Raw genomic sequence first — 26,520 nt, 5'->3', positions numbered from 1 at the left:
AACCTATATTTAATGCAATCCCTATCAAAATACCATCAATTTGGGGGCTCCTGGGTGGCTCAGTGGGTTAAGCCTCTGCTTTTGGCTCTGGTCATGATCCCAGGGTCCTGGGATAGAGTCCCGCATCAGGCTCTCTGCTCAGCAGGGAGCCTGCTTCCCTTCCTCTCTCTCCGCCTACTTTTGATCTCTCTCTCTCTGTCAAATAAATAAATAAAATATTTTTTTTAAATCTATTTTTTTCAAAGAAATGGAACACGTAACCCTGAAATTTATATGGAACCAGAAAAGACCCCGAATAGCCAGAGGAATGGTGGCATCACAATTCCAGACTACAAGCTCTATTACAAAGCCATAATCATCAAGACAGGATGATGTACTGGCACAAAAACAGACACATAGATCAATGGAACAGAACTGAGAACCCAGAAATGGACCCTCAACTCTATGGTCCACCAGTCTTCAACAAAGCAGGAAAATGTCCAATGGAAAAAAGACAAGTCTCTTCAACAAATGGTGCTGGGAAAATTGGACAGCCATCTCCAGAAGAATGACACTGGACCATTTCCTTATAGCACGCACAAAAATAGCCTCAAAATGGATGAAAGACCTCAATGTGAGACAGGAATTCATCCAAATCCTTGACAAGAACACAGGCAGCAACCTCTTTGACCTCAGCCACAGCAACTTCCTCCTGGATACATCAACAAAGGCAAGGGAAGCAAGAGCAATCATGAACTACTGGGACCAAGATCAAAAGCTTTTGCACAGCAAAGGAAACAATCAACAAAACCAAAAGACAACTGACAGAATGGGAGAAGACATTCACAAATGACATATCAGATAAAGGGCTAGTATCCAAAATCTATAAAGAACTTATAAAACTCAACACCCAAAGAACAAATAATCCAATCAAGAAATGACCAAAAGGGGCGCCTGGGTGGCTCAGTGGGTTAAGCCTCTGCCTCAGGTCATGATCTCAGGGTCCTGGGGTCGAGCCCCACATGGGACTCTCTGCTCAGCAGGGAGCCTGCTTCCCCCACTCTCTCTGCCTGCCTCTCTCTGCCTACTTGTGATCTCTGTCAAATAAATAAACAAAATTTAAAAGAAAAGAAAAGAAATGGCCAAAAATATGAACAGACATTTCGGCAAAGAAGACATCCAGATGACCAACAGACACATGATAAAGTGCTCCACATCACTCAGCATCGTGGAAATACAAATCAAAACCACAGTGAGATATCACTGCACACCAGTCAGAATAGCTAAAATTAACAAGTCAGGAAAGGACAGGTGTTGGTGAGGATGTGGAGAAAGGGGAACCCTCCTACACTGTTGGGGGGAATGCAAGTGGGTGCGGCCACTCTGGAAAACAGCATGGAGGTTCCTCAAAAAGTTGAAAATAGAGCTACCCTACTACCCAGCAATCTTACTGGGTATTTACCCTAAAGATACAAATGTAGTGATCCAGAGGGGCACATGCATCTGAATGTTTATAGCAGCAATGTCCACAATAGCCAAACTATGGAGAGAACCTAGATGTCCATCAACAGATAAATGGATAGAGAAGATGTGGTATATAAATAAAATAGAAGACTATGCAGCCATCAGAAAAAAAAAAAAAAAAACAAAAAACCCCAAAATCTTGCCATTTGCAATGACATGGATGGAACAAGAGGGTATTACGTTAAGTGAAATAAGTCAATCAGAGAAAGACAATTATCAAATGATCTCACTGATATGAGGAAAATTGAGAGGCAGTGGGGGGGGTCGTGCGGTGTAGGGAGGGAAAAAATGAGACAAGATGGGATCAGGAGGGAGACAAACCACAAGAGATTCTTTTTTTTTTTTTTTTAAGATTTTATCTATTTATTTGACAGAGCAAGATCACAAGTAGGCAGAGAGGCAGGCAGAGAGAGAGAGGAGGAAGCAGGTTCCCCACCAAGCAGAGAGCCCGATGCAGGACTCGATCCTAGGACCCTGAGATCATGACCTGAGCCGAAGGCAGAGGCCTAACCCACTGAGCCACCCAGGCGCCCAAACCACAAGAGATTCTTAATCTCACAAAACAAACTGAGGGCTGCTGGGGGGTGGGGGAGGCAGGGAGAGGGTGGCTGGGTGATGGACACTGGGGAGGGTATGTGCTATGGTGAGCACTGTGAAATGTGTGAGCCTGATGATTCACAGACCTGGATCTCTGGGGCAAATAATACATTATATGTTAATTTAAAAAAGAAGAAAAAGAGATGCTGAACCTCACTGACATTGGAGAAAGGCAAAAATCAACAGGAGACAGCTCATGTGATACCAGGTACCACGTGTTCCTGCAGGTGTCAGAGACAAGAACTCCAAAACACTATCAGGACATAAATCAGGCTGACCATGGAGGAAAGTCAGTTACTACTCTCTAGTGCAGACTCACTCAGCCTGCACACTGAAACGTCTAACGTGAAGAATACATCCTGATTTCTTTGAAATGCCTTCCCACATGCTTGAGAAGACAGGTGTGAAATGGGAACTGCAGCCCTGTCGGGAACAGCAAAGTAGACACCACTGAAATGTCCACTAAAAGAGGAACAGATGAAGGTCAAACACTCAGACGTCCAACACACACAGAGCTGTCAAAATGAGTGCACAGGGGGGCGCCTGCGTGGCTCAGTGGGTTAAAGCCTCTGCCCTCGGCTCAGGTCATGATCTGAGTCCTGGGATCAAGACCCGCATCGGGCTCTCTGCTTGGCAGGGAGCCTGCTTCTCTCCCTCTCTCTCTGCCTGCCTCTCTGCCTACTTGTGATCTCTGTCAAATAAATAAATAAAATCTTAAAAAAAAAAAAAATGAGTGAATTGGGCCCACACACACCAGCACACTGCTGAAAGATGCACACAGTCTGACATGTTACTACATAAATCTTTACATCGAACCACCGAACAACCCGTGCCCTCCTTAAGGACACGGTGTGTGGTGAAAGCAGAAAACCAGGGGCAGGAAAGCTGCAGATCAACATCTGCTTAGGGGTCACTTTGGGGTCACGTGTGTGGAATAATATTATCATCTGTACTTTTCTGTAAGTTCAAAGTACTTCAAATTTAAATTCATAATTCTTGCTGCTGTGGAAGGAGTGTAAGTTGGTACAATTTGCTCTTCAGATGGTAAGTGGACAATCCTTTGTTAAGACCGGACTTACATTCCATGGAAAATTCTACCTTGGGTACTGAACTGGACAGATGTGGTCACACACGTGTGCAGAGAGGTGTGTGCAGGAAGTCTCCACACTGAATGTGACAGCCAGTGGCTGGCAACGACTTACTTCCACTGTCAACCAACCTCTGATTCATCCCTCCAAGGAAGTGTTGCGCCGCCATGAAGAAAAGAGAGAGAAGGAAGATTATGATACAGGAATACAGAACGATCTCCAAGAGGAAGAGAGAGAGAGAAGGAAGGGAAATAAACAATAAGTAAATGAATGGAGGGAGCAAGGGAGGGAGAGAGGGAAAGAAAGACAGAGAAAGGAAGACAGAGAGCAAGGAAGAGCGAGTGAGCTGAGCGGCAGCCATGGTGGGGGAGACCAGAGAGCAAGGCAAAGGGGGCGGGCAGGCTCCTGTACCCCCTCAGTCTCATGTCTAGTTTTACCACACAAGGGTACCGTTCCCAAGTCCTTCTTTTTCCTTTTTTCTTTTTTTTTTTTTTTTTTTTTTTTTAAAGATTTTATTTATTTATTTGACAGAGAGAGATCACAAATAGGCAGAGAGGCAGGCAGAGAGAGAGGAGGAAGCAGGCTCCCCGCTGAGCAGAGAGCCCGATGCGGGACTCAATCCCAGGACCCTGAGATCATGACCTGAGCCGAAGGCAGCGGCCTAACCCACTGAGCCACCCAGGCGCCCCTTTTTCCTTTTTTCTGAAGTCTATGTGCGCGCAGGATGGGGGGAAGGGGAGAGGGAGAGGGGGAGAGAAAACCTCAAGCTCCTGGCTCCGCCTGACACCAGGCTCGACCCCACGACTCTGAGATCGTGACCAGAGCAAAAACCAGGAGTCAGACAATTCACTGACTTAGCCACTCAGGCGCCCTTGGGGGGCATTTGGATTCTTTTTTTAAAGAAAGATAGCATGTTAACATTTTATTATGCTAAACTATCCAATAAAGTGGACCCCCAAAAAGAGACAAATCATAAATACAAAAATGCCAATAAATGCATTTTTAAATGTTCAACCTCACTGATAACTATAAAACAAAACAGTTGTTACTTTTCTCCCACCACACTGGCAAAAACATAAGATGAGCAACTTCCAGGGCTTGGTGAAGACATGAAAAAGTGGGCACCTGCACACATTACTGGAGAGGGAGGCCAAAGAGACAACCTTTGCAGTGGGAACCTGCTAGGACTTCGTATTTCAACCCTGCTGAACTTTTTAATGACTTTATTTTTCTTTAAAGATTTTTTTTTTTAAGATTCTATTTATTTATTTGGCAGACAGTGATCAAAAGTAGGCAGAGAGGCAGGCAGAGAGAGGAGGAAGCAGGCTCCCCGCTAAGTCCAGGACCCTGAGATCATGACCCGAGCCGAAGACAGAGGTTTTAACCCACTGAGCCACCCAGGCGCCCCTTAACAACTTTATTAAAATAAAATTCACATACCATGCAATTCCCCCACCCACAGTAGATAATTAATTCACTGGCGCACGACCATCACCACAATGAATTTCAGAACGTTCTCCTCACTCTAAAAAGAAATCCTGCATCCGTTCACCACCACCCTCTCCCCGTTCTTCTCATTTCCCACCATCCCTTCCCGCCCGCCCTCCCAACTCACCCTCTGCCGCCGGCATTAGTAGATCAGCATTACTCTGCTTTCTAGCTCTACAAATTTGCTCAGTCAGGATACTTCGTATAAAAAGAATCATACATGGGGGGTCTGGGGGGCTCAGTCGGTGAAGACTCTGCCTTTGGCTCAGATCATGATCCCACAGTGCTGGGATCGAGCCCTGCATCAGGCTCCCTGCTTAGCGGGAAGCCTGCTTCTCCCACTACCCCTCCCTCTGCTTGTGTGGCTCTCTGACAAACAAAATCTTCAAAAAAAAAAAAAAAAAAAACAAGGGGCGCCTGGGTGGCTCAGTGGGTTAAAGCCTCTGTCTTTGGCTCAGGTCGTGATCCCAGGGTCCTGGGATTGAACCCCGCATCGGGCTCTCTGCTCAGCAAGAAGCCTGCTTCCTCCTCTCTCTCTGCCTGCTTCTCTGCCTGTCAAATGAATAAATAAAACCTTGAAAAAACAAAAACAACGAACCATACATTACATGGTCGTCGGTGTCTGCATCCTCCCACCGAGGGTAACATTTTCAAGGCTCATCCGTATTGTGGGGGTCGGAACTTCACTCCTGTCTCCAGCCGAGGGACACTCCCGTGTGCGGAGCGACCGCTTCGCTGCTCCACCTGCCAGCTGACGGACACGTGGGCCTCCACCTTTTGGCTACTACGAATAGCACTGCTACAGACATTTGTGTGTAAGTTTTTGTGTGGACCTATTTTCAGTTCCCTTGGGTTTATACCTAGGAGAACGGCGGGGTTAGACAGTAGCTTTGTGTTTAAAACCGTGTGCGGCCCTGGCAGACTGTCCTCCAGAGAGGCCGCGTCATTTCGCCCTCCCACCAGCCGTGTGCGAGGTTCCAACGTCCCCACATCTTCCTCGACTCTTGTTAGCATCTTCCTTTACTACAGACGCCCCTGCACTTTTGATCTGCACTTCCCAGACGACTAATGAGGTCAAGGATTTGTTCATGTGCTTACCGGCCATCTATAAATCATTTTTGGAGAAATGTCTATTCATATCCTTGCCCATGTTTAAATTGTCTATTTGTCTATTGTCTATTAATAAACATCTCGTGCAAACACCAGCAATCTTTCCTACAGAAGCGCGGTGGACCTGCATCTAGGCTGAAGCTGCCCGTATCGAGAGAGTTCCTGGAGCACTGTTCATAACTGTAAAATGTCAGAAACTTAAATTTCAATGAATAAGGAACTAAATTAATGATGGCTCAGATATACATGGGATACAAGGAGAAAATGTCTATGGCATATTAAGCAATTTTCTAAAAGCTATCAACACACAGTGGAATCCCACTCTGTTCAAAACAAAAAGCAGGGGCGCCTGGGTGGCTCAGTGGGTCAAGCCGCTGCCTTCGGCTCAAGTCATGATCTCAGGGTCCTGGGATCGAGTCCCACATCGGGCTCTCTGCTCAGCAGGGAGCCTGCTTCCCTCTCTCTCTCTGCCTGCCTCTCCATCTACTTGTGATTTCTCTCTGTCAAATAAATAAATAAAATCATTAAAAAAAAAAAAAAAAAAGCAATGTGTGCACACCTGTCTGGAGACAGGCCTTCCTAAGCAGAGAAGTCCCCGGCTGTCTCTTTACCAAACCAAGTGGGCATCTTGGGGAGGAACCATGGGTGGTTGAAAAGGGAGGAAGATCTTAGCTTCTTACTCTCCATGATGTTTTTAAGTGATGGGATGGTAAGTGTTATCTATTTTTTAAAATATATTTTCCATACTTCACAAATAATAGCATTTTCAAAATTATTAAGGCATAGGTATCTTTTTCACTCACCACTGTACCCCCGAGCATTGCTCAACACTTGGCATCAGTAGACACAATAAAAATGTATGAATAAACAAAGAACAGCTACTTCCGTGCAGCAGAAAATTGTTACAGCTCACACTTTAGGGACAGGACTCCTCACCTGCTGTAACTCAACTGTAAGCTAATAAACAGGGGTCACTTACATGATTGAGAAAATACTGCACAATTATTTCATGGCCAGCGGCAGCTGCTTCCATCAAAGGAGTAAATCCATACACTGGTTCCCTGCAAGACAGAGGCCGTGGCCAGACAATTAGCGGAGAGGAGTTCAGCCAGGCAGAAGCTTTCCTGCCGCAGACCAACCCAAGCTGGCCCATCTCCCGTCCCTAAGCATCGAGGTCTCCCTCCCCCCAGAACGAACAGGGAGACATAAGAAAAGTTCCTATCGATACCTGAACCTCATAAATCTTTGTTTCTACCACCAGCTCTAGTCTTTCTTCCTCAACACAATCTGTCTCCCACTCTTCACTCCCTCTAAGCTACTTCCATGGGCCATCTCTTAAATCTCCATTTCAGTTACAAGCGAAAAGCAGCGGTTGCCTTTCACTGCACACAGAAAGCCAACATCACCCGTCTACCTAACCAGATCCGATCTTTTGAGCTCATCATTCTCCAGGAACCCTCCCAAAAGCTCCAGGACTAGTCATCTACAATGTCCTTACTTTGCCTAGGATCTGATGCTTATTTTTGTGCTTGGTTCCGATTCGCCCAGTGCTGTCTACAGATGCCTCCTGACCCTCGCTTCTCTCGCGCTGGTCTAGAAGATAGGAACCAAGCTAAAACCCATTCCAAAACATAGCATTTTCACATTTTAATATCTCTGAGGTCAGATTTTATCTTAAATTCAGTAGGCAAGTGGCATTTTAATCAGTGGCATTTCTTTTTCAGTGGCATGTGAAACTCTGGTGCATCTTACAGGGGGTGACTGCAGCCAGGGGCATGCACCATGCCTGCCAGAAGCTGGGTTGGTACAGGCTGTGCTGACTGCTTTAGACAACACAGCTTCCAGCTTATAAAAATGAACGCTGCTTTTAAGCATCAGTTCACCGGATATAGACAAAAGACAAGAAGGAAAAAGGAATTAGCATTTAGTGTCAATCAAATGCCGTTCGCTAGGCCACCAGGCCCTGGTGTATGACAAACACATAATTCCTCGAACAACAATTCCTCTGTGACAGAGGTATTGGTATCCCATTCTCAGATAAAGAAAATGAGGCTTAGGGCACTGAAAGTGCTGCACCCAGTGTCCCCTGACAGATGCAGGAAGAAGCTGGGACTACCCAAAAGCTTCCCACACCTGGGCAGGCCTGTCACCTCTGCCCAAGGAGGGGGCTACTCTGCACTCCGGCCCGCGGCTGCCTCCCTAGCTGCCCTCCTCAGAGCTAGAACGACCACGAAAGACCTGGTAATCACCTCACGTTGGCATTCGCTCCACTGTCCAAAAGGAACTTGACCATCTGCTGGTGCCCAGCGCTGGTGCAGTGGAAGAGGGCAGTCCAGCCTTGAATGTCCTTCATTTCCAGCTCGGCACCTTGCTTCAAGAGAACACAGAACGCTCGTTACAGCCTCAGCTCCTCTGTGCGGGGCGGGCGTGCTCCAGGCCGTCGCAGTGCAAGAATCCAAGTGGCTATGAGAGCAAGCACACGTACGCCATGGTCTGCAGCGGCTCACGTCTCTGCCAGAGCGGCCAGGAGCCCCACGCATTTCTGGGCCTGAGTCCCCTCGGCGCTCACCTGGAGGAGAAAGTAGGCGATGCTCTCGTTGCCACAGCTGGAAGCCAGCATCAGCGGAGTCTGCCCTTCTGGGGTCGGCACGTTCACGCTCACCCCCGCCTCCAGCAGCAGGTGCACGATGGTATCGTGTCCGATGTAGGAGGCATACATCAGCGGGGTCCAGCCACCACCATTCTTCTTATTCAAATCTAACTCTCTCCTAAACAAACGCAAGAGATGCCAGCCACGTCCAGCCATCTCACACGGGAGGTTTAGCAAAGCTGGCAGCGAGGCCGGGCCAAGACAAAGAGTGGGAACTACAGCCAGGAAGCAGAGGTTACCTGCCACCCTGGACATCACGGGGGAGGGGAGGCAGGTGCGGAAACCGTTTGGTTCGCTGTACAGCCGCCTCTGCCAAGTCCTCAGAGCCATCCTCCTCCTCCAACTGCACAATCTCACTGTCCCCGCCCCACCCCAAGGCCAGCAACTCTTCTGTCCTACCCCCAGCTACACAGATGGTTCTCAACTAGGGGTAATTTCTGGCATATGGCAAAGTCTGAAAACATTACTAGTTGTCACAACTGGGGAAGGAAAAGCTACTGGCATCTATGGGATGGAGGAAGGGACATGGCTAACTGGTTACCCTACATGCATGGGTCCCCAGGGGAGAATGATCTGGCTGGACTATCAGGAGTGCTAGAATCAAGGAACTGTGACCTGGAGCCTTGACTGCCTTCTACCAACAGGCCAGAATCTGCTAGTGTGGGGCTGGGTGGACAGGGAAAGGGGAAGGGACTCAGAGAAAGGACAATTTCTCGCTTGTCACCCCATCCTACAGCAACATTCTTTAAAAATCACTGACCAGAGAATCCTATCTTTCTCATTAATTTCCATCAAAATTCCGGAAAAGCATTTGCCATAGGGAAAAAACATGGGCTTCCCAGCCCAGAGTCTGGGGCTGGGGGATGGAAATCACATCCACTTCCAGGACAGCCTGAAGAGTTCACGCCCCGGGGCAGCTGGGTGGCTCAGTGGGTTAAAGCCTCTGCCTTCCGCTCAGGTCGTGATCCCAGGGTCCTGGGATCAAGCCCCGCATTGGGCTCTCTGCTCAGCAGGGAGCCTGTTCCCCCCACCTCCGCCTGCCTCTCTGCCTACTTGTGATCTTTGTCTGTCAAATAAATAGGCAAAAAAGAAAAAAGAAAAAAAAGAGTTCACGCCCCATGGCCTCTCCTCTCACACAATCCCTGCCTCCAGTGGTGACAACAAACAATCGATCCACAGTCTATGCCTCTCAGAGGTATGCACATAGGAAGCCACACCAGAAAATTATTTTCCATTCCCTAGCATTTTCTAAAGTCTCTGGGATGCCCAGGCAGCCATTCCAGAAAGTCCTGGTCCCGGGGATGCAGTGGCGGCCACTGGCTGGGAGAGCACACAGAGATCAGTTTATCCTGGCCACGCGCCATTCACTGAGGGAGCGCTCAGCTCCACGTGGAGAACTTGCCCTTGGCAGAGCATCTCTGAGGCTCTGACATGTCTAGTTGTGCTCAGTCCTCCCTGGGAGGCCTCCTCTGCCTTCACGCTCCTGGTCTATGCTTATCGTCGGCGAGCTTTGGTGTCAGGTAGGGCCACAATCCCAATCAGAGCACAAACACTTCCCCTCTCCCCTGTGGAGCCATTCGGGACTGTGCACTCAAACCGCACACCCGAAGGCTTAAAAGCCCAAGAATGCCAAAGAAGCCATTGTAACTGGGATCTCAGCGACCCTGTGAAGGAAGCGCTGCCTGTGTACCCAGATGCACATCTGTAAGGCCACCTGGAACAGGAGTACAACAGACTGTCCCTTACCACAGGCCTGCACTTGTACTCGATAGGCTGTAAGTGAAGGCTGTGACTTGGGAACCAAACCTGGGGCTTACACGAGGCTTTGCTTTGGCTCCCCAGGAACTGAAAAAGGCACACAAGGGTATGGACACAGGTTGTTTCTCCGAGTTGTCAATGCAAAACTGCAACAAGGAGGTAGGTAGGAAAGGGGGTTGAGGGGAGGAGATGAATCCTCCTCCGAAAACCACATTAACATGTGTAAGATTGCAGGGGGGTAATCCCCATAGAGGAAGATAAACCCCCACCTTGTCCTCTTCTATGGCAAAAGCTTGAAGGGGCAGGAAGGCAAAAGATGTAAAAATGAACCTTCTGGGGAAAGAAGACCACAGGGCATCATTTTCTAACTTTCTTTTTGTTTTGCTTGAACATTTCTGCAATTCATAAAAAACATAAAATGACTCTAAAGAAAACCTGAAACGTCTCCTAAGCCTATGCAGTTTAAACCCTCTCTTTCTTCCGAGGAATACAAACTGACTTCGTTATTAGTGTCCAGCATAAATCATTACTGACAGGCGCAGGGATTGATCAGTGTGCGCGGAACATCTACGACTGCGGAGGCCCCATGAGCTTACGGACAGCTCTGCCTGGGATCTGAAGACACAGAGACACGACTCAAAATCTAGGTAGAAGAAACGTTTCCCGAGATCGCTTACCGCTGCACACATTCCTTCACCACTTCGTACTGGCCGATGGAAGCAGCTGTGTGAAGATCCAAGGGGACGGCCAGCTCCTCCCAGCTGACCTGAGCCCCCAGCCCGTGCCACATGGACAAGCTGCGGTTCAGGAGCTCCGGCTCACTGGCTTCATCGCTGAGCTCCGACATCACTACAGAGGGAGATCCAAGGGTCAGGTCTTTCCTTTCTGGTTGTTTCAGCGACTAAAACAGAATGGTCTCACTCCTACCGGCAGAGAGCAGCTATGGCACTACTCTAGCAGATTCAATGCAATCAACTCCTGGGACAGACTTAGAAAAGTTTCATTAGGGCGCCTGGGTGGCTCAGTCGGTTGGGCGTCAGCCTTTGGCTCAGGTCATGATCACAGGGTCCTGGGAGGGAGCCCTGCTTGGGCTCCTTGCTCAGTGGGGGGCCTGCTTCTCCCTCTTCCTCTGCCATTCCCCCTGTTTGTACTCTGTCAAATAAGTAAATTAGTTCTTAAAAAAAAAGAAAATTTTCATTAAATACTTCACGGGTTTGGGCAGCTCCATCCTGCTAATACTGGTGAGCTTGTCACAAGACAGAAGAATAGCATATACGGTGAGTCACACGCTGCAATGAATACTTCCCTTCATCAACCCTCAGGCCCCAGTTCTGCAAAGGGAATTCTCCAGCAACTCAGAAAGCCCAACAACCTCTTGGATGGGAAGTCAAGAAATGCTAATTGAGTCACTGGACCAAATCACTCCTTGGGTGGGGTGACAAAGAGCCCTGGACTTGGAGTTAGAGCAGAATTTAGCTCTGCTACTTAACATCTCCAGTCTCCAGTTCCTTGTTGTCTAATGCAGACATAACTCAAAGGGCTGCTGTGTAAACACATGGAAAAATGGACAAATAAATGGTAGAACAGCATATGATGAAATGCTAGTAATAAGCAGAAGGAACAGTTGATATGCACAATATAGGAATGGATCTCAAACACAACTGTGCCAACAGAAGCCAGACTCAAAGGCTACCTACTGTATGATTCCACTTATATGACATATGACATTTTAGAAAAAACAAAACTGAAGGGCTGGAGGACAGATCAGTGGTACTAGGGATTAGGAATAGGGGAACCATGAAGGGAGAGCAAGAGGGAATCTGGGGGTAATGTATCTACTCTGTATCCTGATTGGTGGGTATGTTGACTCTATACATCAAAACTCACAGACCCAAACACCAAATGAATGAATTTACTGTATAAAAATTTTAAACAAGGGCATCTGGGTGGCTCAGTGGTTAAGCATCTGCCTTCAGCTCTAGTCATGATCCCAGGGTTCTGGGATCAAGCCCCACATTGGGCTCCCTGCTTGGCAGGAAGCCTGCTTCTCCCTCTCCTTCTCTCCTGGCTTATGTTCCCTTTCTCGCTGTCTCTCTCTCTGTCAAATAAATAAATATAATCTTTAAAAAAATTTTTTTAAAACAAATATGGCGCCTGGGTGGCTCAGTCAATTCAGCTCAGGTCATGATCCCAGGGTCCTAGGATTGAGCCCCACATCAGGCTCTCTGCTTGGTGCAGAGTCTGCGTTTCCCTCTACATTCCCCCTCTCCACCCCACCCCTGCTCATGATCCCTTTCTCTCACACACTCTCTCTCAAATAAATAAAACCTGCAAGAAAAAAAATTTTTTTAAACAAATCTTGAAAGTCCCAGCACAGAAACTTGCTGATTGGTGTTCAGCAAACGTTAACTGAGTACGAATCCAACTATGAATTCCTTGAAAGTGGGAAAGAAGGCGGGCGGGGATGGGACGGGGGGTCATAGACTAGTAAATTGGTGGGGTGAGGGAACTTTCCCACAGATGGAACAGCACCAGGATGAAAAGCCTGTGATTATGATAGTCCCTTATCCTGGGAATCCTAACCAAATCAATACTTTTTATTAGAACCTTGAGGTTCAAGAGTAACATCTGTCTCCTACTATACAATGGGTGGGAGAGAACAAGGAAACAAGTATAGAAAAGGGAGAAAACAAAGGTTGGGTCCATTCAGATGGCCTAAAGCTGCCCCAGCAATTCACAGGTGCCTCTAGGACCTCAGTCTCTACTGAGGAATGCTTCTAAGCTCCAGGTAACAAGCTGAGATACCCAAACAAGCAACAAGCCACCAATTTGGCCAGACTATGTGCACATGTGAGGGGGGCTGCAGGTATCGGAGTTCAGGGCAAAGCCCTGCGTTCTGGTGCCACGAGCACCTCCTCGCACCTGCAGAGCTTGAGCTCAACCAGTTGTCTCACTTTGCAGGCGAGAAACCTCAACCTGAACAGTCGTGGCCAAAAGATACTGGATAAGAACACAAAAAAGCTGAGTGCCTGTTCAGGGCCTTTCAGTACAACCCTCAAGCCTCCAACTGGTGTGTCTCTTCTACTCCGAATGCCTTCTCTGGAGTGGAGCCCACGTGGTTTCTTTCTCCCATCACTGGAGGGAGGCTCACACAGCTGACACCCTGCAGGGTGGCAATCACACCCAGACCGGCTCAAGGGGCCTGGAGAGGGAGAACTCGGATGCCAAGGGCACACAAAGCTATGGCTACTGCCTTTATCACCCCACCACATGACACAAACTCTACAAGGACGGGGTATTTGTTATAAATAAAACGAGTATGCGTGTTCTTGCTCAGCGACCAAAAACCCTAACTAAAAAATAATGACGCTGGTGGTAGGCCTCCACGTCTACAGGGAAGAAGTCTCGTCCCGGCGCGTGTGCCCTTCGCGGGGACCGGGGTACCCACCCTGGTTCTCAGGCCCTGGGGAGGGTCGTTCGGGAGCACCCCGAGCCGCGACTGCACTGATGTCCCTTGACGCCTCCTTCCGGTAACTCTAGACGGCACGTGGCTCTGTAGTCCCCGCCGCGCGGCTGCTTACGGGGTAACGCAGTCAGAAACTCGCGCGGCGGGTTTGCAGGTGCCGGCACCATACGGGGGGCCCAGCCGCCAAGCAGCCTACCTGCGCTGGGCCCCGGGCAGCAGCCGCCGCCGCCGTTGCCGCCGCACGCCCTCCGGCCGGTCCGCTCGCCACCAGGCACGCCCGGGTACCCTCCGCGCTGATCGCCGCCACACCGCCCGGACCCCACCGCGCCGCTCCCGCCCCGGAAGTAGTTGCGGGAGGCGCGGAGCACGCCGGGACGCTCGCGGGACTCCGGGGCAGCTCCCGGGGCCGCGGTGCAATTCGTCCCTCCCGCACCCGAACCTTCCGGTCAGCTCGCCCGGCTCGCTGGGTGACGTCCATGGAAGCCAATGAACAGGGCGAGTTCTCCCTGCCCCGCCCCTTCCCTGGCCGGGAGAACCAATCCAGCTTCAAGAGAGGCAGGACGCGCCAAGTCCCGAAAGAGGGACAGGGGGGGATAGTGCGGTGGCAGCCCAGTCATCTAAGATTCCGGAGAAGGGGTTGGGGGGATTCCGAAGGCCGTGACAGCCTCAATAGTTGCGCCGCGGCCCGAGGGGTGAGCGCGACCGGAGGAACGCAGTGCAGACTGTTTATCTCCCTGTCAGGACCGGGTAGGGAGGGGAGGCGGAGGCCTGAGGTGAGTGGCCTCGGGCCTGCTGCAGCTGCGAAGGTACAGGTCGGGATTTGGACAGGACGGCGGGAATCGGGGAGTAGGGATGGGTGGGAAGGTCGGCGATGTGTTTTCCTCTTTCCCAGCTTTAGATATTTAAAGGCTTGACCCGGGAGGCCGTTGGCGTCTGGTTGTCATAACAACGGGGCGCCTCCGGGCAGGACGGGCCGAGGGCGGGGCTAACGGGCTGCAGCCAAGAAACGGACATGGACGTCGCGCCAGGATTCGGAGGAGACTGGAGCGGCTCTTTGGCTTACCTTTAGGCATTAACCCCAGTCCGCTGAATGAGCCGAAGTCCTCACCTGGGCGTTCAGGACCCTGCGCGACCTGGTCCATTTTCACCGCACATTCCAGCAACGGATTCCTTCTTCCCCCAACTTGTTGGGCCATCTCCGCTCCTCGCTACTGTTTATGCTGTTCCTGCATCCGGTAGAGCCTTTCCCGCTCCTGTTGCCTTGCCTACCTAGAAGAACCTAGTCTCTGGTAGCCGCCTTCACCTCGGTGATTCTGCTGTCCTACAATCAGCCCTAGAGAGCCCCGTTTCCAAAAACGCATCTGCTGATGTGTATATGAGTTGCGTCTCCACCCTGCTGTTCACAGTTTAGGGTGCACCTACTCCTAACCCCTGCTTCCCTAACCACAGAAGCAGCACATCTCCTGCTGCTATCCTAATAGGGTATTAACTAGACAGGGCTAGGGCCCCTGTGCTCTCTTCCCGTCATCTATGCATTGTGGCCTCTGGTGCCACAAGGGGCGTCCAGACACTGGCTCTGAAGTACCATCATCCCACATTCCTAAAGCCACCGTGATCCCTGAGGGACCAGGATTTCTCCTGTTAGACTCTGGGATACAAAAGGGGGGAGGATTCTGGTTAAATGCTTGGTTAGAGGAGGTTAATCTGAGTAGTGAACCCAAAAATATCTCCTGAGGACTCCAAAATGCCTAGTCCTGTGTAAGGGGGCAGTAAAGTATAGTGCAGCTTGAAATCCCCCCTAACTCTGATACAAATTCTATTTTTGCCATTTACTGACAATATAACTTCTCTGAGTCTGTAAAAGGCAAATAATAATAGTATCTATGTTATGTGGGATACAGTTTACAGTCTATTTGTCATATACACAGATACTCTCTATCATATACATATACCTACCTATGTATAGGTTATTATGGTTATTATGTATCTTTATATATATATCTATATACAGTTGACCCTTGAACAACACAGGGGTTAGGAGTGCCCACCCCCCACACAGTCAAAAATCCACATAGACCTTTTTTTAAGATTTTGTTTTTAAGGGGCTCAGTCGGTTAAGCATCTGCCTTTGGCTCCGGCCATGATTCCAGTGTCCTGGGATCAAGTTCTGCATTGGGCTTCCTGGTCAGCTGGGAGCCTGCTTCTCCCTCTCCCTCAGCCCCTCCTTCCCCTGTTCTTGCTCTTTATCTTTCTGACAAATGAACAAAATCTTTAAAAAAAGATTGGGCGTGGGGCGCCTGGGTGGCTCAGTGGGTTGAGCTGCTGCCTTCGGCTCGGGTCATGATCTCAGGGTCCTGGGATCGAGTCCCACATCGGGCTCTCTGCTCAGCAGGGAGCCTGCTTCCCTTCCTCTCTCTCTGCCTGCCTCTCTGCCTACTTGTGATCTCTCTCTGTCAAATAAATAAATTAAAAATAAATAAATAAAAAAATAAAAAAAGATTGGGCAGAAGGAGAAGCACCCCACCCCTACCACCAAGCAAAGAGCCCAATGTGGGGCTTGATCCCAGGACACTGGGATCATGACCTGAGAGCCAAAGGCAGAAACTTAACCGACTGAGCCACCCAGGGTCCACCCCCCCCCCAAAAAAAAAAAAAAAAAGATTTTCTTTTTGAGTAATTTCTACCCAATGTGGATCTGGAACTTACAAACCCGAGATCAAGTGTCGCATGTTCTACCAACTAAGCAAGCCAGGCACCCCTCCACATACAACTTGTGACTCCCCCAAAACTTAGCTACTAATAGCCTACTATTGATTGAAAGCCTAACTGATAATATAGTTGATTGACATATATTTTGTAAATGTTTTATATGTTGTATTCCCATATAAAGTAAACTAGGGAAAAGAAAAAGTTGAGAAAATGCACTTACAGTACTACACTGTGTTTATAGGAAAATAATCTGCATACAAGTGGACCAGCACAGATCAAAGCCATGTTCCTCAGGGGTCAGCTGCTTCTGGGCCCCACGTGCACCACACACAGAGTGCGGGCACAGGGACTGATAGGAGCAGGAACCTGTGGAACCAGAAGGGAAACCAAGTGGGAGGTCTGGGAGTCTATATTCTTCCCCCACGGTGTCCCCCCTTGGCCCCGGGACCCTCGCACTTTACCCTGTGTCCCTTGCAGGGCTGCTTGGATGATGGCATGCTGAGAAGCACCCCAGAGCCTGGGCCTCCATGGCATCCCCAGACAAAGATGAGGAGTCCTCATCTCTCTGGGCTTCCCAGACAGAGCCCTGGGATGCCATCCTCAAGGCCGTCAGGGAGCAGCTCCCATCACTGGACTCTGATTCGTCCTTGGTAAGCAAATGCCTTCTTCCTGTTCTTTCTCGGCCCCCACTGCCCTTCCTTCCCAGGGCAAACACACTGCTGCCCCACGGACAGCTTTGGAGTTTTTCAGCTTCTGTGTTTGTCATAATCTTGGTGGGTTTTATTCTCTGAATACATTTACTGATACTCAGAATCCTCCCAGGCCATTTCAGTGACCCCAAACCATGACTGGAGAATTCCCCCACGAGCTTATCAGGATGCACTGAGATGGTAACATGCATTCATTGAACAAACATTTATGGAGCCTACTTTGTGTTTTCAAGAACAAGAGCAGCAGGACAAGGGCAGCTTGGGCCTGAAGGCCCCCCCGCCGGGCTCTGCCCACCGCCCTGTAACCCAAAAGTCCTCTCATTTGTCCACAGTCAGACTGCGGGCCAGATGAGCTGTTCATCTTCCAGCGAGATCAAACTGCCCTGATCCCAGACTTGTCAGAGGAGCTGGCTGAAGATCCTGCCGGGGCCTGGCTTGCTACAGCCGATGGGCCTTCTGAGGTCTGTAGGAAGCAGGCTCCAGGGATCCACGACGCTGGGTCCCTGCGGGCAGAATGGGGTATGAGTGTGGGTGTCCACTAGACCCTAACAGCAGTGGAGCTCAAAGAGGTTAAAACCCCAGCACTCCCCAAACATTTGTTGACTGAATAATGGTGACAGTGGGGATTCAGAGGTAAGAAGGTACCCCTAGCTGGAGAGGCCAGATGAACGCAAGAAAGAATTAGGAAACACCACAGCACACTTGTAACTAAGTATCATAGTTAGTCATCACCAACCATCAGAGCAAAATTTCCATTTTCTTGTCTTTCCATTTCCCAGAGGCCGAAAACTCTACCAAAAACTAATGGCTTGGTGCTTAAAATTAATTGCTCCCTTTATAAAGAGAAGTCATCAATACGGTTTCATCACTGGGCAGGTCCCCAACCGGTCAGGCCTGTTCAGCTCCTGTTAAAAGCTCCAAGAGACTGGCTTAGCTCCGTTTTAACTATTATGACTAGTGGTCACTCATTAACCAGGGGAATGGGAGATGCTGCCTAAGGCCAACAGAGCCAGACTTCCGTCAAAGCAGAGAAAGCAGACTTTATTCAGTAACTACTGACAGTATGGGAAAGAGCTGAGCTCCGTCTGGTCCGTGCAGAGGTGACTGGGGGTTTTCAAGGGAGAAGCAGGGAGGGGAAGAACAGCGCCCACTAGGGTCAGGGCCATGAACGACCACAGAGAGCCGGTCAGTGTGGGTGTGACGAGGCCAGGAGGTGTGTCTGCCCGCAGGTATGGAAGTCAGCAGTCCCACGAAGAAGGGAGACAGAGGCCAGGTCCTCCTGAAGGGCCCATGACAGATGTTTCTGGGTTATAAGAGACACATACTCACAAAAATACCGCTTTTGGTAAATGCTCTAAGAAAGGGAGGTCAGGTGTGGTTGGAACAAACACTAAGTTCTCCCTGCAGAATGGAGCTTTCTCAGGGGTTGGGGGGATCATCCTAGCCCTGTGCTGCTGGGGGCCGCTCTGGAGTCTGGTCAAGTCTCTCCTAACGGGCATGGGCAGAGTGGTTCTGCACTGGCAGTCTGTCTCTCTCAGTGCAAGCCCTGACACAGGGTCGTCCTACAGAACCAGGCAGGGCACTTCTCCTACCTGCCACCGTGACAGACGTCCCCTACTCACTCAGCTGTGCCTGGAATTATAATCCCAAACAGGAGAAACTCCCAGGGCTGCCAAGCCCTCTGGTTAGCACAGGTGCAGCAATGGCCACAGGACTTTATCTCATGTTGTCTTCATTCCTCTAATTACCTCGGTGACACTCCTGGAGAATTTTTTCCAATTTGTGACAGGAAAGTCTGCACCAGCTCATGGGGGCAGAAGCCATGGGCTTGGTCTGGAGCCGAAGGGCCTGGCTTTCTTCTTGTCCACCCCTTAACGGCTATGTGGCCGAAAGGTGGAAACAACCAAATGGACAAACCAAACATGTTGTGTCCATACAATGGAACCAAGTCCTGACACAGGCTACCACCTCAGTGGACCTTAGAAATATAAGCTAAGCAAGGACACAAAAGGACCAATGTTGTAGGATTCCACTTAGATGCCGTATCTAGAATAGGCTAATCCACGGAGACAGAAGGTAGACTGGAGGTTACCAGGGGCTGGGGGATGGGGAGGCTCAGTCCCTTTGGGGTGATAAAAAAGCTTTGGAAATAGTGCTGACAGCTGCACATTATGAATATACTTAATGCCACTGAATATTTTTAAATGACTAAAATAGCAAATTCATGTTACACACATATTTTACCACACACATACAAATTCCCTGAAGCTCATCTCTGAGGATACTAAGGACACCTGTTTTCTCCACAGGCAGGTGTGGTGTCTGTGGAACTCACAGCAGGACGCTGGAGTAAGGGGGGCACAAAGACAAAGGGTTCTGCCTCTGTGCAAGGCGGGGATCCTGACGGGCCTGTAGAGAGCTGTGGTGAGACCAGCTCCCTTTGTCAGGTGCCTGCTGACATCCCCACGTGGGAGGAAGGCGACCATGAGGCTTTGTCCTTCAGCACCCAGGGTTCCCCCTGGAGGCCACACAGAGAAGCCACCTTCTCCCCCTGGGAAGATGACCTGAAAACAGAACCCCCAGGTGCTGCCTCACCAGCTGGTTGGAGCACAGACTCCAAAGACCACAGAGCCCCCCAAAGGGAGAGGAGGAAGATGATTGAGGACATACTCCATAAAGTTACCTGGGATGCCCGCGGCCCAGCCTGCAGTGACCGAAATCCAGCAGAAGAGGCAACGGCAGGCCTGAGACCAGAAACGCCCCCAGAGGGGCCCCGGGAAGGACCTCTGGTGCTTTCCCTCAAGGTAGGGAACCCCCTAGCCTGTGCTTCCTTTGAGGGGAGGTCCCTTGCACGGTGTCAACCTGAGGCCTGGCCCACGGCACCTGTCCTAGTCTGGGCTGCTATGATAAACTCTCATAGACCTGGGGAGCGGGGCTTAAACCCCAGAAATTAATTTCTCACAATTCCAGAGATTGGGGAGCGCAAGACCACAGTGCTGGTATATCTGATGTCTGTGAGAGCTTGTTTCCAGGCTCACAGATGGCATCTTCTGGCTGGGTCCTTGTGGAAGAGGCGAGGAAACTCTCTGGCCCTCTTTTATACCGAACAAACTTTGTTAAAACATAATTGCCCAAATGGTCAAGCCTTCATTTTCATACAGATAGTGTGACCACTTGTTTAAGTTGTATTTAGCTCATTAATGAAGGAGCCAGCAGGATGACAAAGCCGGTTCGGAGAGATTATGAGAAAGCAGGATTTTGTAAAATTCTGGGGAGAAAGAAAGGGATGCTGAGATAAAATGGCACATGAAGTACAAAATCGGTCAGCATCCGACAAGCAGCAAAGCTGTCCGTTACCTATAGGGTTACCATCTCTACGGGACAGAAAACCACTGCACCTGTTTCTCAGGTTTACAAAGTCATAACATGGTCGCCTGTGGAAACCAAATTAGCCCCGCCTCCAGGAGATGGGCTCGTCAGGGAAGCGCTAGCATGACATTTAAACATTATGCGATCTTTTTTCCCCCTTATTTGCAAATTTTGATTAATTTTCTTAACAACTTAGAGAAAACTGGCCTTAGCTTGTACATGAAAGTTGTACATGAAGGTCATTTTTGCCAATTCCTTTCTCATCAATTGCTGTCGAAATAAGCCATTCTTTCCTTTCTGCTCGCCCTGAAACACCTGTTTCACACACCGCTGCTGCGAGAGGGTCCACAAGAAACACCAATTCCTACTTCACTTCCTCCCTCCTCTCATCACAGCCAGGTTCCCCCAGCGCTGTCTTCCCAGTCCTCCTGTGACAGCACCAGCCCAGAACAATCTTAAAGAGCAAAACATTTAAACCTCCCATCACTAAACCCCTATGAACCTAAGGAGCTTAAGACGACACTGGGTTTCAGGGCCAAACAGTCTTTGTACCAAAAACAAAAGTATTGCTCAAAGAAGTCATAGGAAGGAGATGGCAGGCGGTGTGGGTGACAGAGTGTCCACGTGGACGGGCACCTACACCCTGGGGATTCCTCACCTGCAACAACCCACAATGGCCTCCGTTGGTCACAGCAGCTGTAAAATCGGGCACTCCCGCCACCAGGACCCTGCGCTGCCTCATAATCACTGCTTTAATTATTTCAGGAACTTGAAGAGTGGGATTTGGATCACATCCTTCAGAGTCTGGCAGGGCAAGAAGGCGACAGGGGAGATCGCGCACCTAGAGCCACGTGGTGGGCAGCTGACCGCCTGGGCCGAGGTCTGACCTTGAATGCTGGGGCCCAAATGTATGCCCATAAGCAGCTCCTTCCAGACCCTCTCAATAAAATAGGGTCAGCCCTGCAGCCCACCATGTCCTCTCTGCTGCTCAGGCCCCATGGTCCCAAACACACAGGTGCCAGTCCACGAAAACTGCCATTGACTCATTCACTCACTCATTATATATATGACCCCCCTACTAGGTGTCGGGAGTGGATGAGGGTCTGGGGATAGGAAAGGGGGACCTTCACACTGGTCCCGACCCTTGACTCACACCTTTCCCTCCTACCCACCTCCTCGGGCCTTCCTCTCTTTCTGGAAGCAAAGAGATCTGGGGTTTGTCCTCCTTCAGCCAGTGGCTACGCACACCCTGCCTCCACTCACCTCCCCAGTGACAAAGCAAGCCAGGGCTGTGATGACTGCCACTGCATGTGTGCCCTTGCTCTGGGCAGTTCTGTAAATAAAAGAGGTCCTCCTTCCCTCTCCAGCTGTCCTGGGCCACACGTGAGTGGAGACTGGTCTGAGGCAAAAGCGAGGAGGGGTGGGGGTTCCAGCCTCCGCTTCCAGAGCAAACCTCCTCTGTGGCTGACAGCCCCTCGTGCTGTTTCAACATGGTTTTGTTTGTCAGTGATTTAAAGCCTTAGCGCAGGATGTGGAGAAACCCTGCCCCCTGTCAGGCAGGGGCTGGCCTGTGCTGTAACTGATAGACACGTTAGGGAGGACAGTGTGGCAGAAGCCACTCTCATTAAAACCACAGAAGCCTTTGACCCCCTTACTCCACTGCTAGCGTCTATCCTCCACACACACCCCAGTGGGCGAGGATGTGTGTTCGAGAATGTTCGTTACAGCACTGTTTATAATCAGGAAAATCCGGGAATGACCCATATTCAGTATCCAGCAGGAGTCAAGCTCGGACACCACAGAACGCGCTAAAACCCAGTGACGAGAATCTATGTTAACATAGAATGACATAATCTCTTCCGTGAAAAAAATCTATAGAGGATAATTCTGTTGCGATTTTTTTTTTTTTAAAGTGAACACATAGAACTGCTAATTATGGTTCCCTCTGACGAGTGGGACTGGGGGGTGAGGAAGTGAGGGGAACCGTTCCTTGTCACTCCTACTGCACAGGGCCTGCGCGCAGATCGCTCCCCTGGTCCTGCAGAGCTGGACGCGGGGTCCTCATAGAGGGCTGTGGGTGGCAGAGGGGGTGCACAGTAGACCCACACGAAGGAGTCCAAGGGGTCCTAAGGCTCAGGCTGCTGTAAGTCAAAGCATGAGTGTCCCCTCAGCAGCCTCCCCGCTCTCCCATCAGACCAGAGCCGGCCGAACTGCCAGGACAGGCTCATGGAACAGCTCACCCTTCTGTGTGCCGCCCAGTCCCAAGCCCCTTCTGCCGACAGACCCCAGGACACCACGCAGCATGAGGCCAGGAGCAGGTGAGACTTCTGCCAGCCACAGCCTGACCTCTCTCTGGAACTGGCCATGCCCTTGCAGCATGTATCAGGTCTACCCTGGGTGCGGCACTGAGGCACAGTTCTCATTTCCTCTCAAGAATCTGATCAGGTAGGTGCTGTCATTATCTCCGTTCTACAGATGGGGAAACTGAGGCTCAGAGGTTGAGCTACCTGGGTCATACATGGCAGAGCTGGGACTCAAGGCCTAAAGCCCCTGTTCTCGCACACGCCCTGGGAACCCTCCCTTCAGCATCCACATGGCTCCCCCAGTTTGGGACCCTGCCCCTCTGGCTGCTATTAATTAGGCCAGCCCTGGAGTCTAACGCGACCCAGGACGATCAGAGCCTTTCTGTGAGAATCTCCCTGTCTCTGGGTGGGAATGGGAGGGCAGAGGTGGGCACAGGGTACTGGGATCCCTTAAAACCTACTCCCCACTCTTTTTTAGGGATCTGAGAGCCAATGCATTCTCCTTTTCATCCAAGCTAGTTGGAGTGGCCTCCTGTTCCTGGCAACCCAGTGACCAATAGAAATATCTAGGCGCGGGCGGTGGTTCAGTGGTTTGAGTGACCAACTCTTGGTTTTGGCTCAGGTCATGACTTCGGATTCTGCACTCCGAGGGGTGTGCGTCCCTTCTCCCTCTCCCACTGTTCCTCCCACCCCCACTTATGCTCTGTCTCTTTCAAATACCTAAGTTTAAAATAAAAAGCACCTAGACCTGTGTTGTCCAATTGGTAGCCTCTGGCCACACACGGCTACTGAACCCTTGAAATGTGCCTGGTGCAACTGAGGAAATGAATTTTTAAATTTTATTTTTAAATTTAATTTTAACTAGCTTACAAGCAAATTTAAGTAGCTATTTGTAGCAAATGGCCACCACGCTGGGAAGCACAGATATGGAACATTTCCAGTACCACAGATCGTCCCATGGGACAGTGTCGGCCCAATCTTGAGGGCTGTTCTGAAGAGCAAAAGAGCAGGTGCGCTTACAGGGCCTAGCTCAGGCCACTCTGTCATCACTGAGTGATAAAAAGCCCTGCTCTCTCATTTCAGATCTGCTGCATGCATCCAGGCTGAGCTGGGCCTGGCCCAGAGCAGGCAGCTAAGGAGCCCAGCAGAGCCTCCCACCATCTTCATCGATCTGCGGCCCTCGGAGCCATCAGACCCCGGGTCGGTGGAAAGGTACTGGGAGCGGTGACGGCCCAGCTTTGCAGTGCTCACTTTAGCCTCAGGAGGAACGGGGGCTCGGGCAGGTGGGAGTCATACTGGTGTGGGCAGTCCCAGAGCACCGCTCAGTGGAGAAGTGCTTTCAGCCAGGAGCTGAGCCTGGCCAACCTTCCCGCTTGGTCCCATCAGCAGACTCTCCCTGCAAGGAGGCAAGAACCCAGGTGGAGCTCTGAGCAAACCGAATCTGAGCTTTGGTACATCGACCCTGGGGGATGTCCCTCCACTACTTGGCAGCAAATCCCAGTGGCCTTGCATCAACAGGGAGGCCTGGGTGGCCTGGGGCACATCCCGTGAAGCCAGTTTTCCTCTTCTCCAGCTCCAGCCCCAGCCCCAGCTCCTTTGACAGCGAGGAGGAGGAAGAGGAGACAGTGGCTCTCAGAGACCAGCAGGGCCGCCCTGAGCAGGAGAGTCCTTCCCCCCGGCAGCTATGGTAACCACCAAGGGGCTCCCATCACCCGGGGACGTCCCATCTCTGCTTTCCACGCAAGCCTCACACACCGAACATTTGTGCTTTCAGCTCTGTCTTGTACCCACAGGGATAGTATGTGTGGGTCTGGGGAGAGGGGTCTAGGTGGTGGCCGTGGGAGCTCACTTGGGGCCCGGCCTGGACTGCTGTCCTCCCAACATCACCAAGAATACCTTAGTTCACTCCTGAGAAGGGAGTAGTGCTTTCCTTCTGAAAAATAGCTTCTCAAATCAATTTACACCCTACTCCTGATAGCACTGGAAGTCAAGTTGTTGGAATGAAGTGATGGTTTTTGGCTAGAAATGAGAAGAAGAAGTGCAGTGTCCCATTTGGAGACGGCCCGCTTCCCACCAGGCAGAGGACTCACACAGTGGTCCTGGGGCCACTCAGACTTATATGCTGTATCTCTTGTTTTTGGAATTGCAAAGCCTGTGGATCCTATCCTCTGGGAATGTCAGAGTCCAAGGCAGCTCTCCCTCTCAAGTACATGTCTATGTCTAGGCATAGAGGAAAAAAGAAAAAAAAAAAGTGTCACACAGGGGAGCTCCCAGAAGCCTTGAATAAGCTGACATGCCCTGTGACTCAGCACAGGCTGAGAGGCCAAAATCTCTCACTTACCTTCTTGAGAACCAGGGAACACAATTCAGGAAGCACTCTGGCCCCTTCCTGTGGGGAGGTCTGGTGTTGACTGATCGTCTCTTGTGTCACAGGGACTGCACTGGGAAGAGTCAGCTTCTCCAGCAGCTCAGGGCATTTCGGAAGGAGACGGCTCAGCTGAATTGGCCTGCCAATGGGGGTCCCAGTGGCTGGAAGGCTCAGGTCCCTGAAGATCCAGCCAGCTCCGCAACTAGGAGGAAGCAACATGTACCAGCTTGGGCTGAGCCCCAGAACACCCAGGCCAGATGCCCAGGGGGAGGTCCCAGGGCACTAGGGGACGCTCTTGGGCCAGGGACAGCCAGGGAGGCCCTGGTGCCTCCCCTGAGCCAACCGTAGCTGCCTCCAGGAACCGAAGGGAGGAGGAGCTGGATGGGATGATTCCACTCTCCATCCACATGCCCTGGCCCCTGGCTCTCCCTTGTTTCCGTGACAAGGTGCTGCTTCTGCAGCATGGGGACCCTTGGGCTGCGGGGCATTCTATGCACTTAGAGCAAAGACGCCAGAACACAACTGTATAGAGCGCATGATGACAGCGCCTCTGACTGCACCTGGGAAGCAGACCCCACAGAGAGAGCACGGTCTGTGCCGACAGTGAGACTGTCCAATTTTTTCTCTCCTGTGTCTGTTCCCCCTTTGGTGTGCATCTGTTATTGACACCAAGCAAGCTCTTTCTAAAACTAAAACTTCAGTAAAACATATTTAGAGAATTTGTGGGTTGGAAGGGTCTTGCAAGAGAATCAGGCCTGATCTTCTGGGTCCCTGGCTGCTTGCTACTCTATGTGCCTAAATGAACACACCACAAGCTCTCTCTCAAGCACCAAGTGGATTCTTTGATAAAGCGGTGAAGGCTTTTCCCTTTCACCACGATACAAAGGCACACATCTGTTTTAGGGTCCTTCCAAACTATGGGTGGAGCTGATCTTCCCAGAAAGTACTGAGTGTCCTGACACCCAAATGGTCCCCATGGAACAGGGCAGTGCCCTGCCGTGTGGATGATATCCCTTCTGTTACTTTGCAAGCGCTATTCCCCACCACCCCCCATTTTCAGTCCTTTCATATTACATCAGCCCTGCTGTCCCCAACAGGCTGAAGCCCTGACCTGGGGCTACCTCTGTTCTCTCGTCAACTTGTATCTGAGGTTCCGTTTCTCTCAGTCTCTGCCCTGTCCCACCCCGCCTACCCCAGGGGAAGAGCAGTCATCTCAAGTCCCCGTGACACGGGCTCAGCGGCTTGGCAGGGTCCTTGGGATTGGGCACGGGTACCAGCATTCGCTTGAGGTCACCACATGCTGGCATGCGCTGCGGATAGGTACGGGTCTCTTTCCATCAAGCCCTGTACCAGGCAAGGCAGGCTCAGCCAGCCAGTGAGGACCACAGACCCCCTTGATAT

General features: G+C 50.6%; 2 protein-coding genes across 17 annotated transcripts in view; one reads left to right on the top strand and one right to left on the bottom strand.

Moving 5' to 3' along the window:
* ANKS3 (ankyrin repeat and sterile alpha motif domain containing 3) overlaps window positions 1–14,079 on the bottom strand; it is a 37,846-nt gene extending 23,767 nt beyond the window's left edge. For 3 of the 7 annotated variants that reach the window (XM_059415421.1, XM_059415423.1, XM_059415422.1), the window contains exons 1-5: window positions 13,857–14,079; window positions 10,872–11,043; window positions 8,356–8,554; window positions 8,036–8,157; window positions 6,766–6,847 (exon numbers count right to left, since the gene is read on the bottom strand). In XM_059415421.1, the coding sequence (XP_059271404.1) occupies window positions 6,766–6,847; window positions 8,036–8,157; window positions 8,356–8,554; window positions 10,872–11,041 (573 nt within the window). In that variant the 5' untranslated portion in view covers window positions 11,042–11,043; window positions 13,857–14,079. Of the gene's footprint in view, window positions 1–6,765; window positions 6,848–8,035; window positions 8,158–8,355; window positions 8,555–10,871; window positions 11,044–13,642 lie in introns of those variants that run through there. The other 4 variants (XM_059415420.1, XM_059415419.1, XM_059415418.1 and 1 more) reach the window with 4 other exon arrangements.
* Window positions 14,080–14,229: 150 nt separating this feature from the next.
* On the top strand, window positions 14,230–26,009 carry DNAAF8 (dynein axonemal assembly factor 8). 10 transcript variants are annotated; one of them, XM_059415408.1, is made up of 10 exons: window positions 14,230–14,433; window positions 14,553–14,895; window positions 16,847–17,019; window positions 17,412–17,540; window positions 19,527–19,883; window positions 21,214–21,328; window positions 22,643–22,766; window positions 23,835–23,963; window positions 24,325–24,438; window positions 25,185–26,009. In XM_059415408.1, exons 3-10 carry the CDS (start codon window positions 16,897–16,899, stop codon window positions 25,465–25,467), a joined length of 1,374 nt encoding a protein of 457 aa, XP_059271391.1. In that variant the 5' UTR covers window positions 14,230–14,433; window positions 14,553–14,895; window positions 16,847–16,896; the 3' UTR covers window positions 25,468–26,009. The 10 variants fall into 10 exon arrangements, with proteins under 10 accessions (XP_059271391.1, XP_059271388.1, XP_059271384.1 ...); XM_059415405.1 differs by having other exon boundaries at window positions 14,230–14,352; window positions 14,730–14,895; window positions 19,389–19,883; window positions 25,185–26,007; XM_059415401.1 differs by having other exon boundaries at window positions 14,730–14,895; window positions 19,389–19,883; window positions 25,185–26,007.
* The last annotated feature ends 511 nt before the right edge of the window (window positions 26,010–26,520 follow it).

This window comes from Mustela nigripes, chromosome 11 (assembly GCF_022355385.1).
Source record: "Mustela nigripes isolate SB6536 chromosome 11, MUSNIG.SB6536, whole genome shotgun sequence".
Lineage (NCBI taxonomy): Eukaryota > Metazoa > Chordata > Mammalia > Carnivora > Mustelidae > Mustela > Mustela nigripes.
Note: the sequence above shows the minus strand (reverse complement) of the source record. Positions and strands in the feature narration are given on the sequence as shown.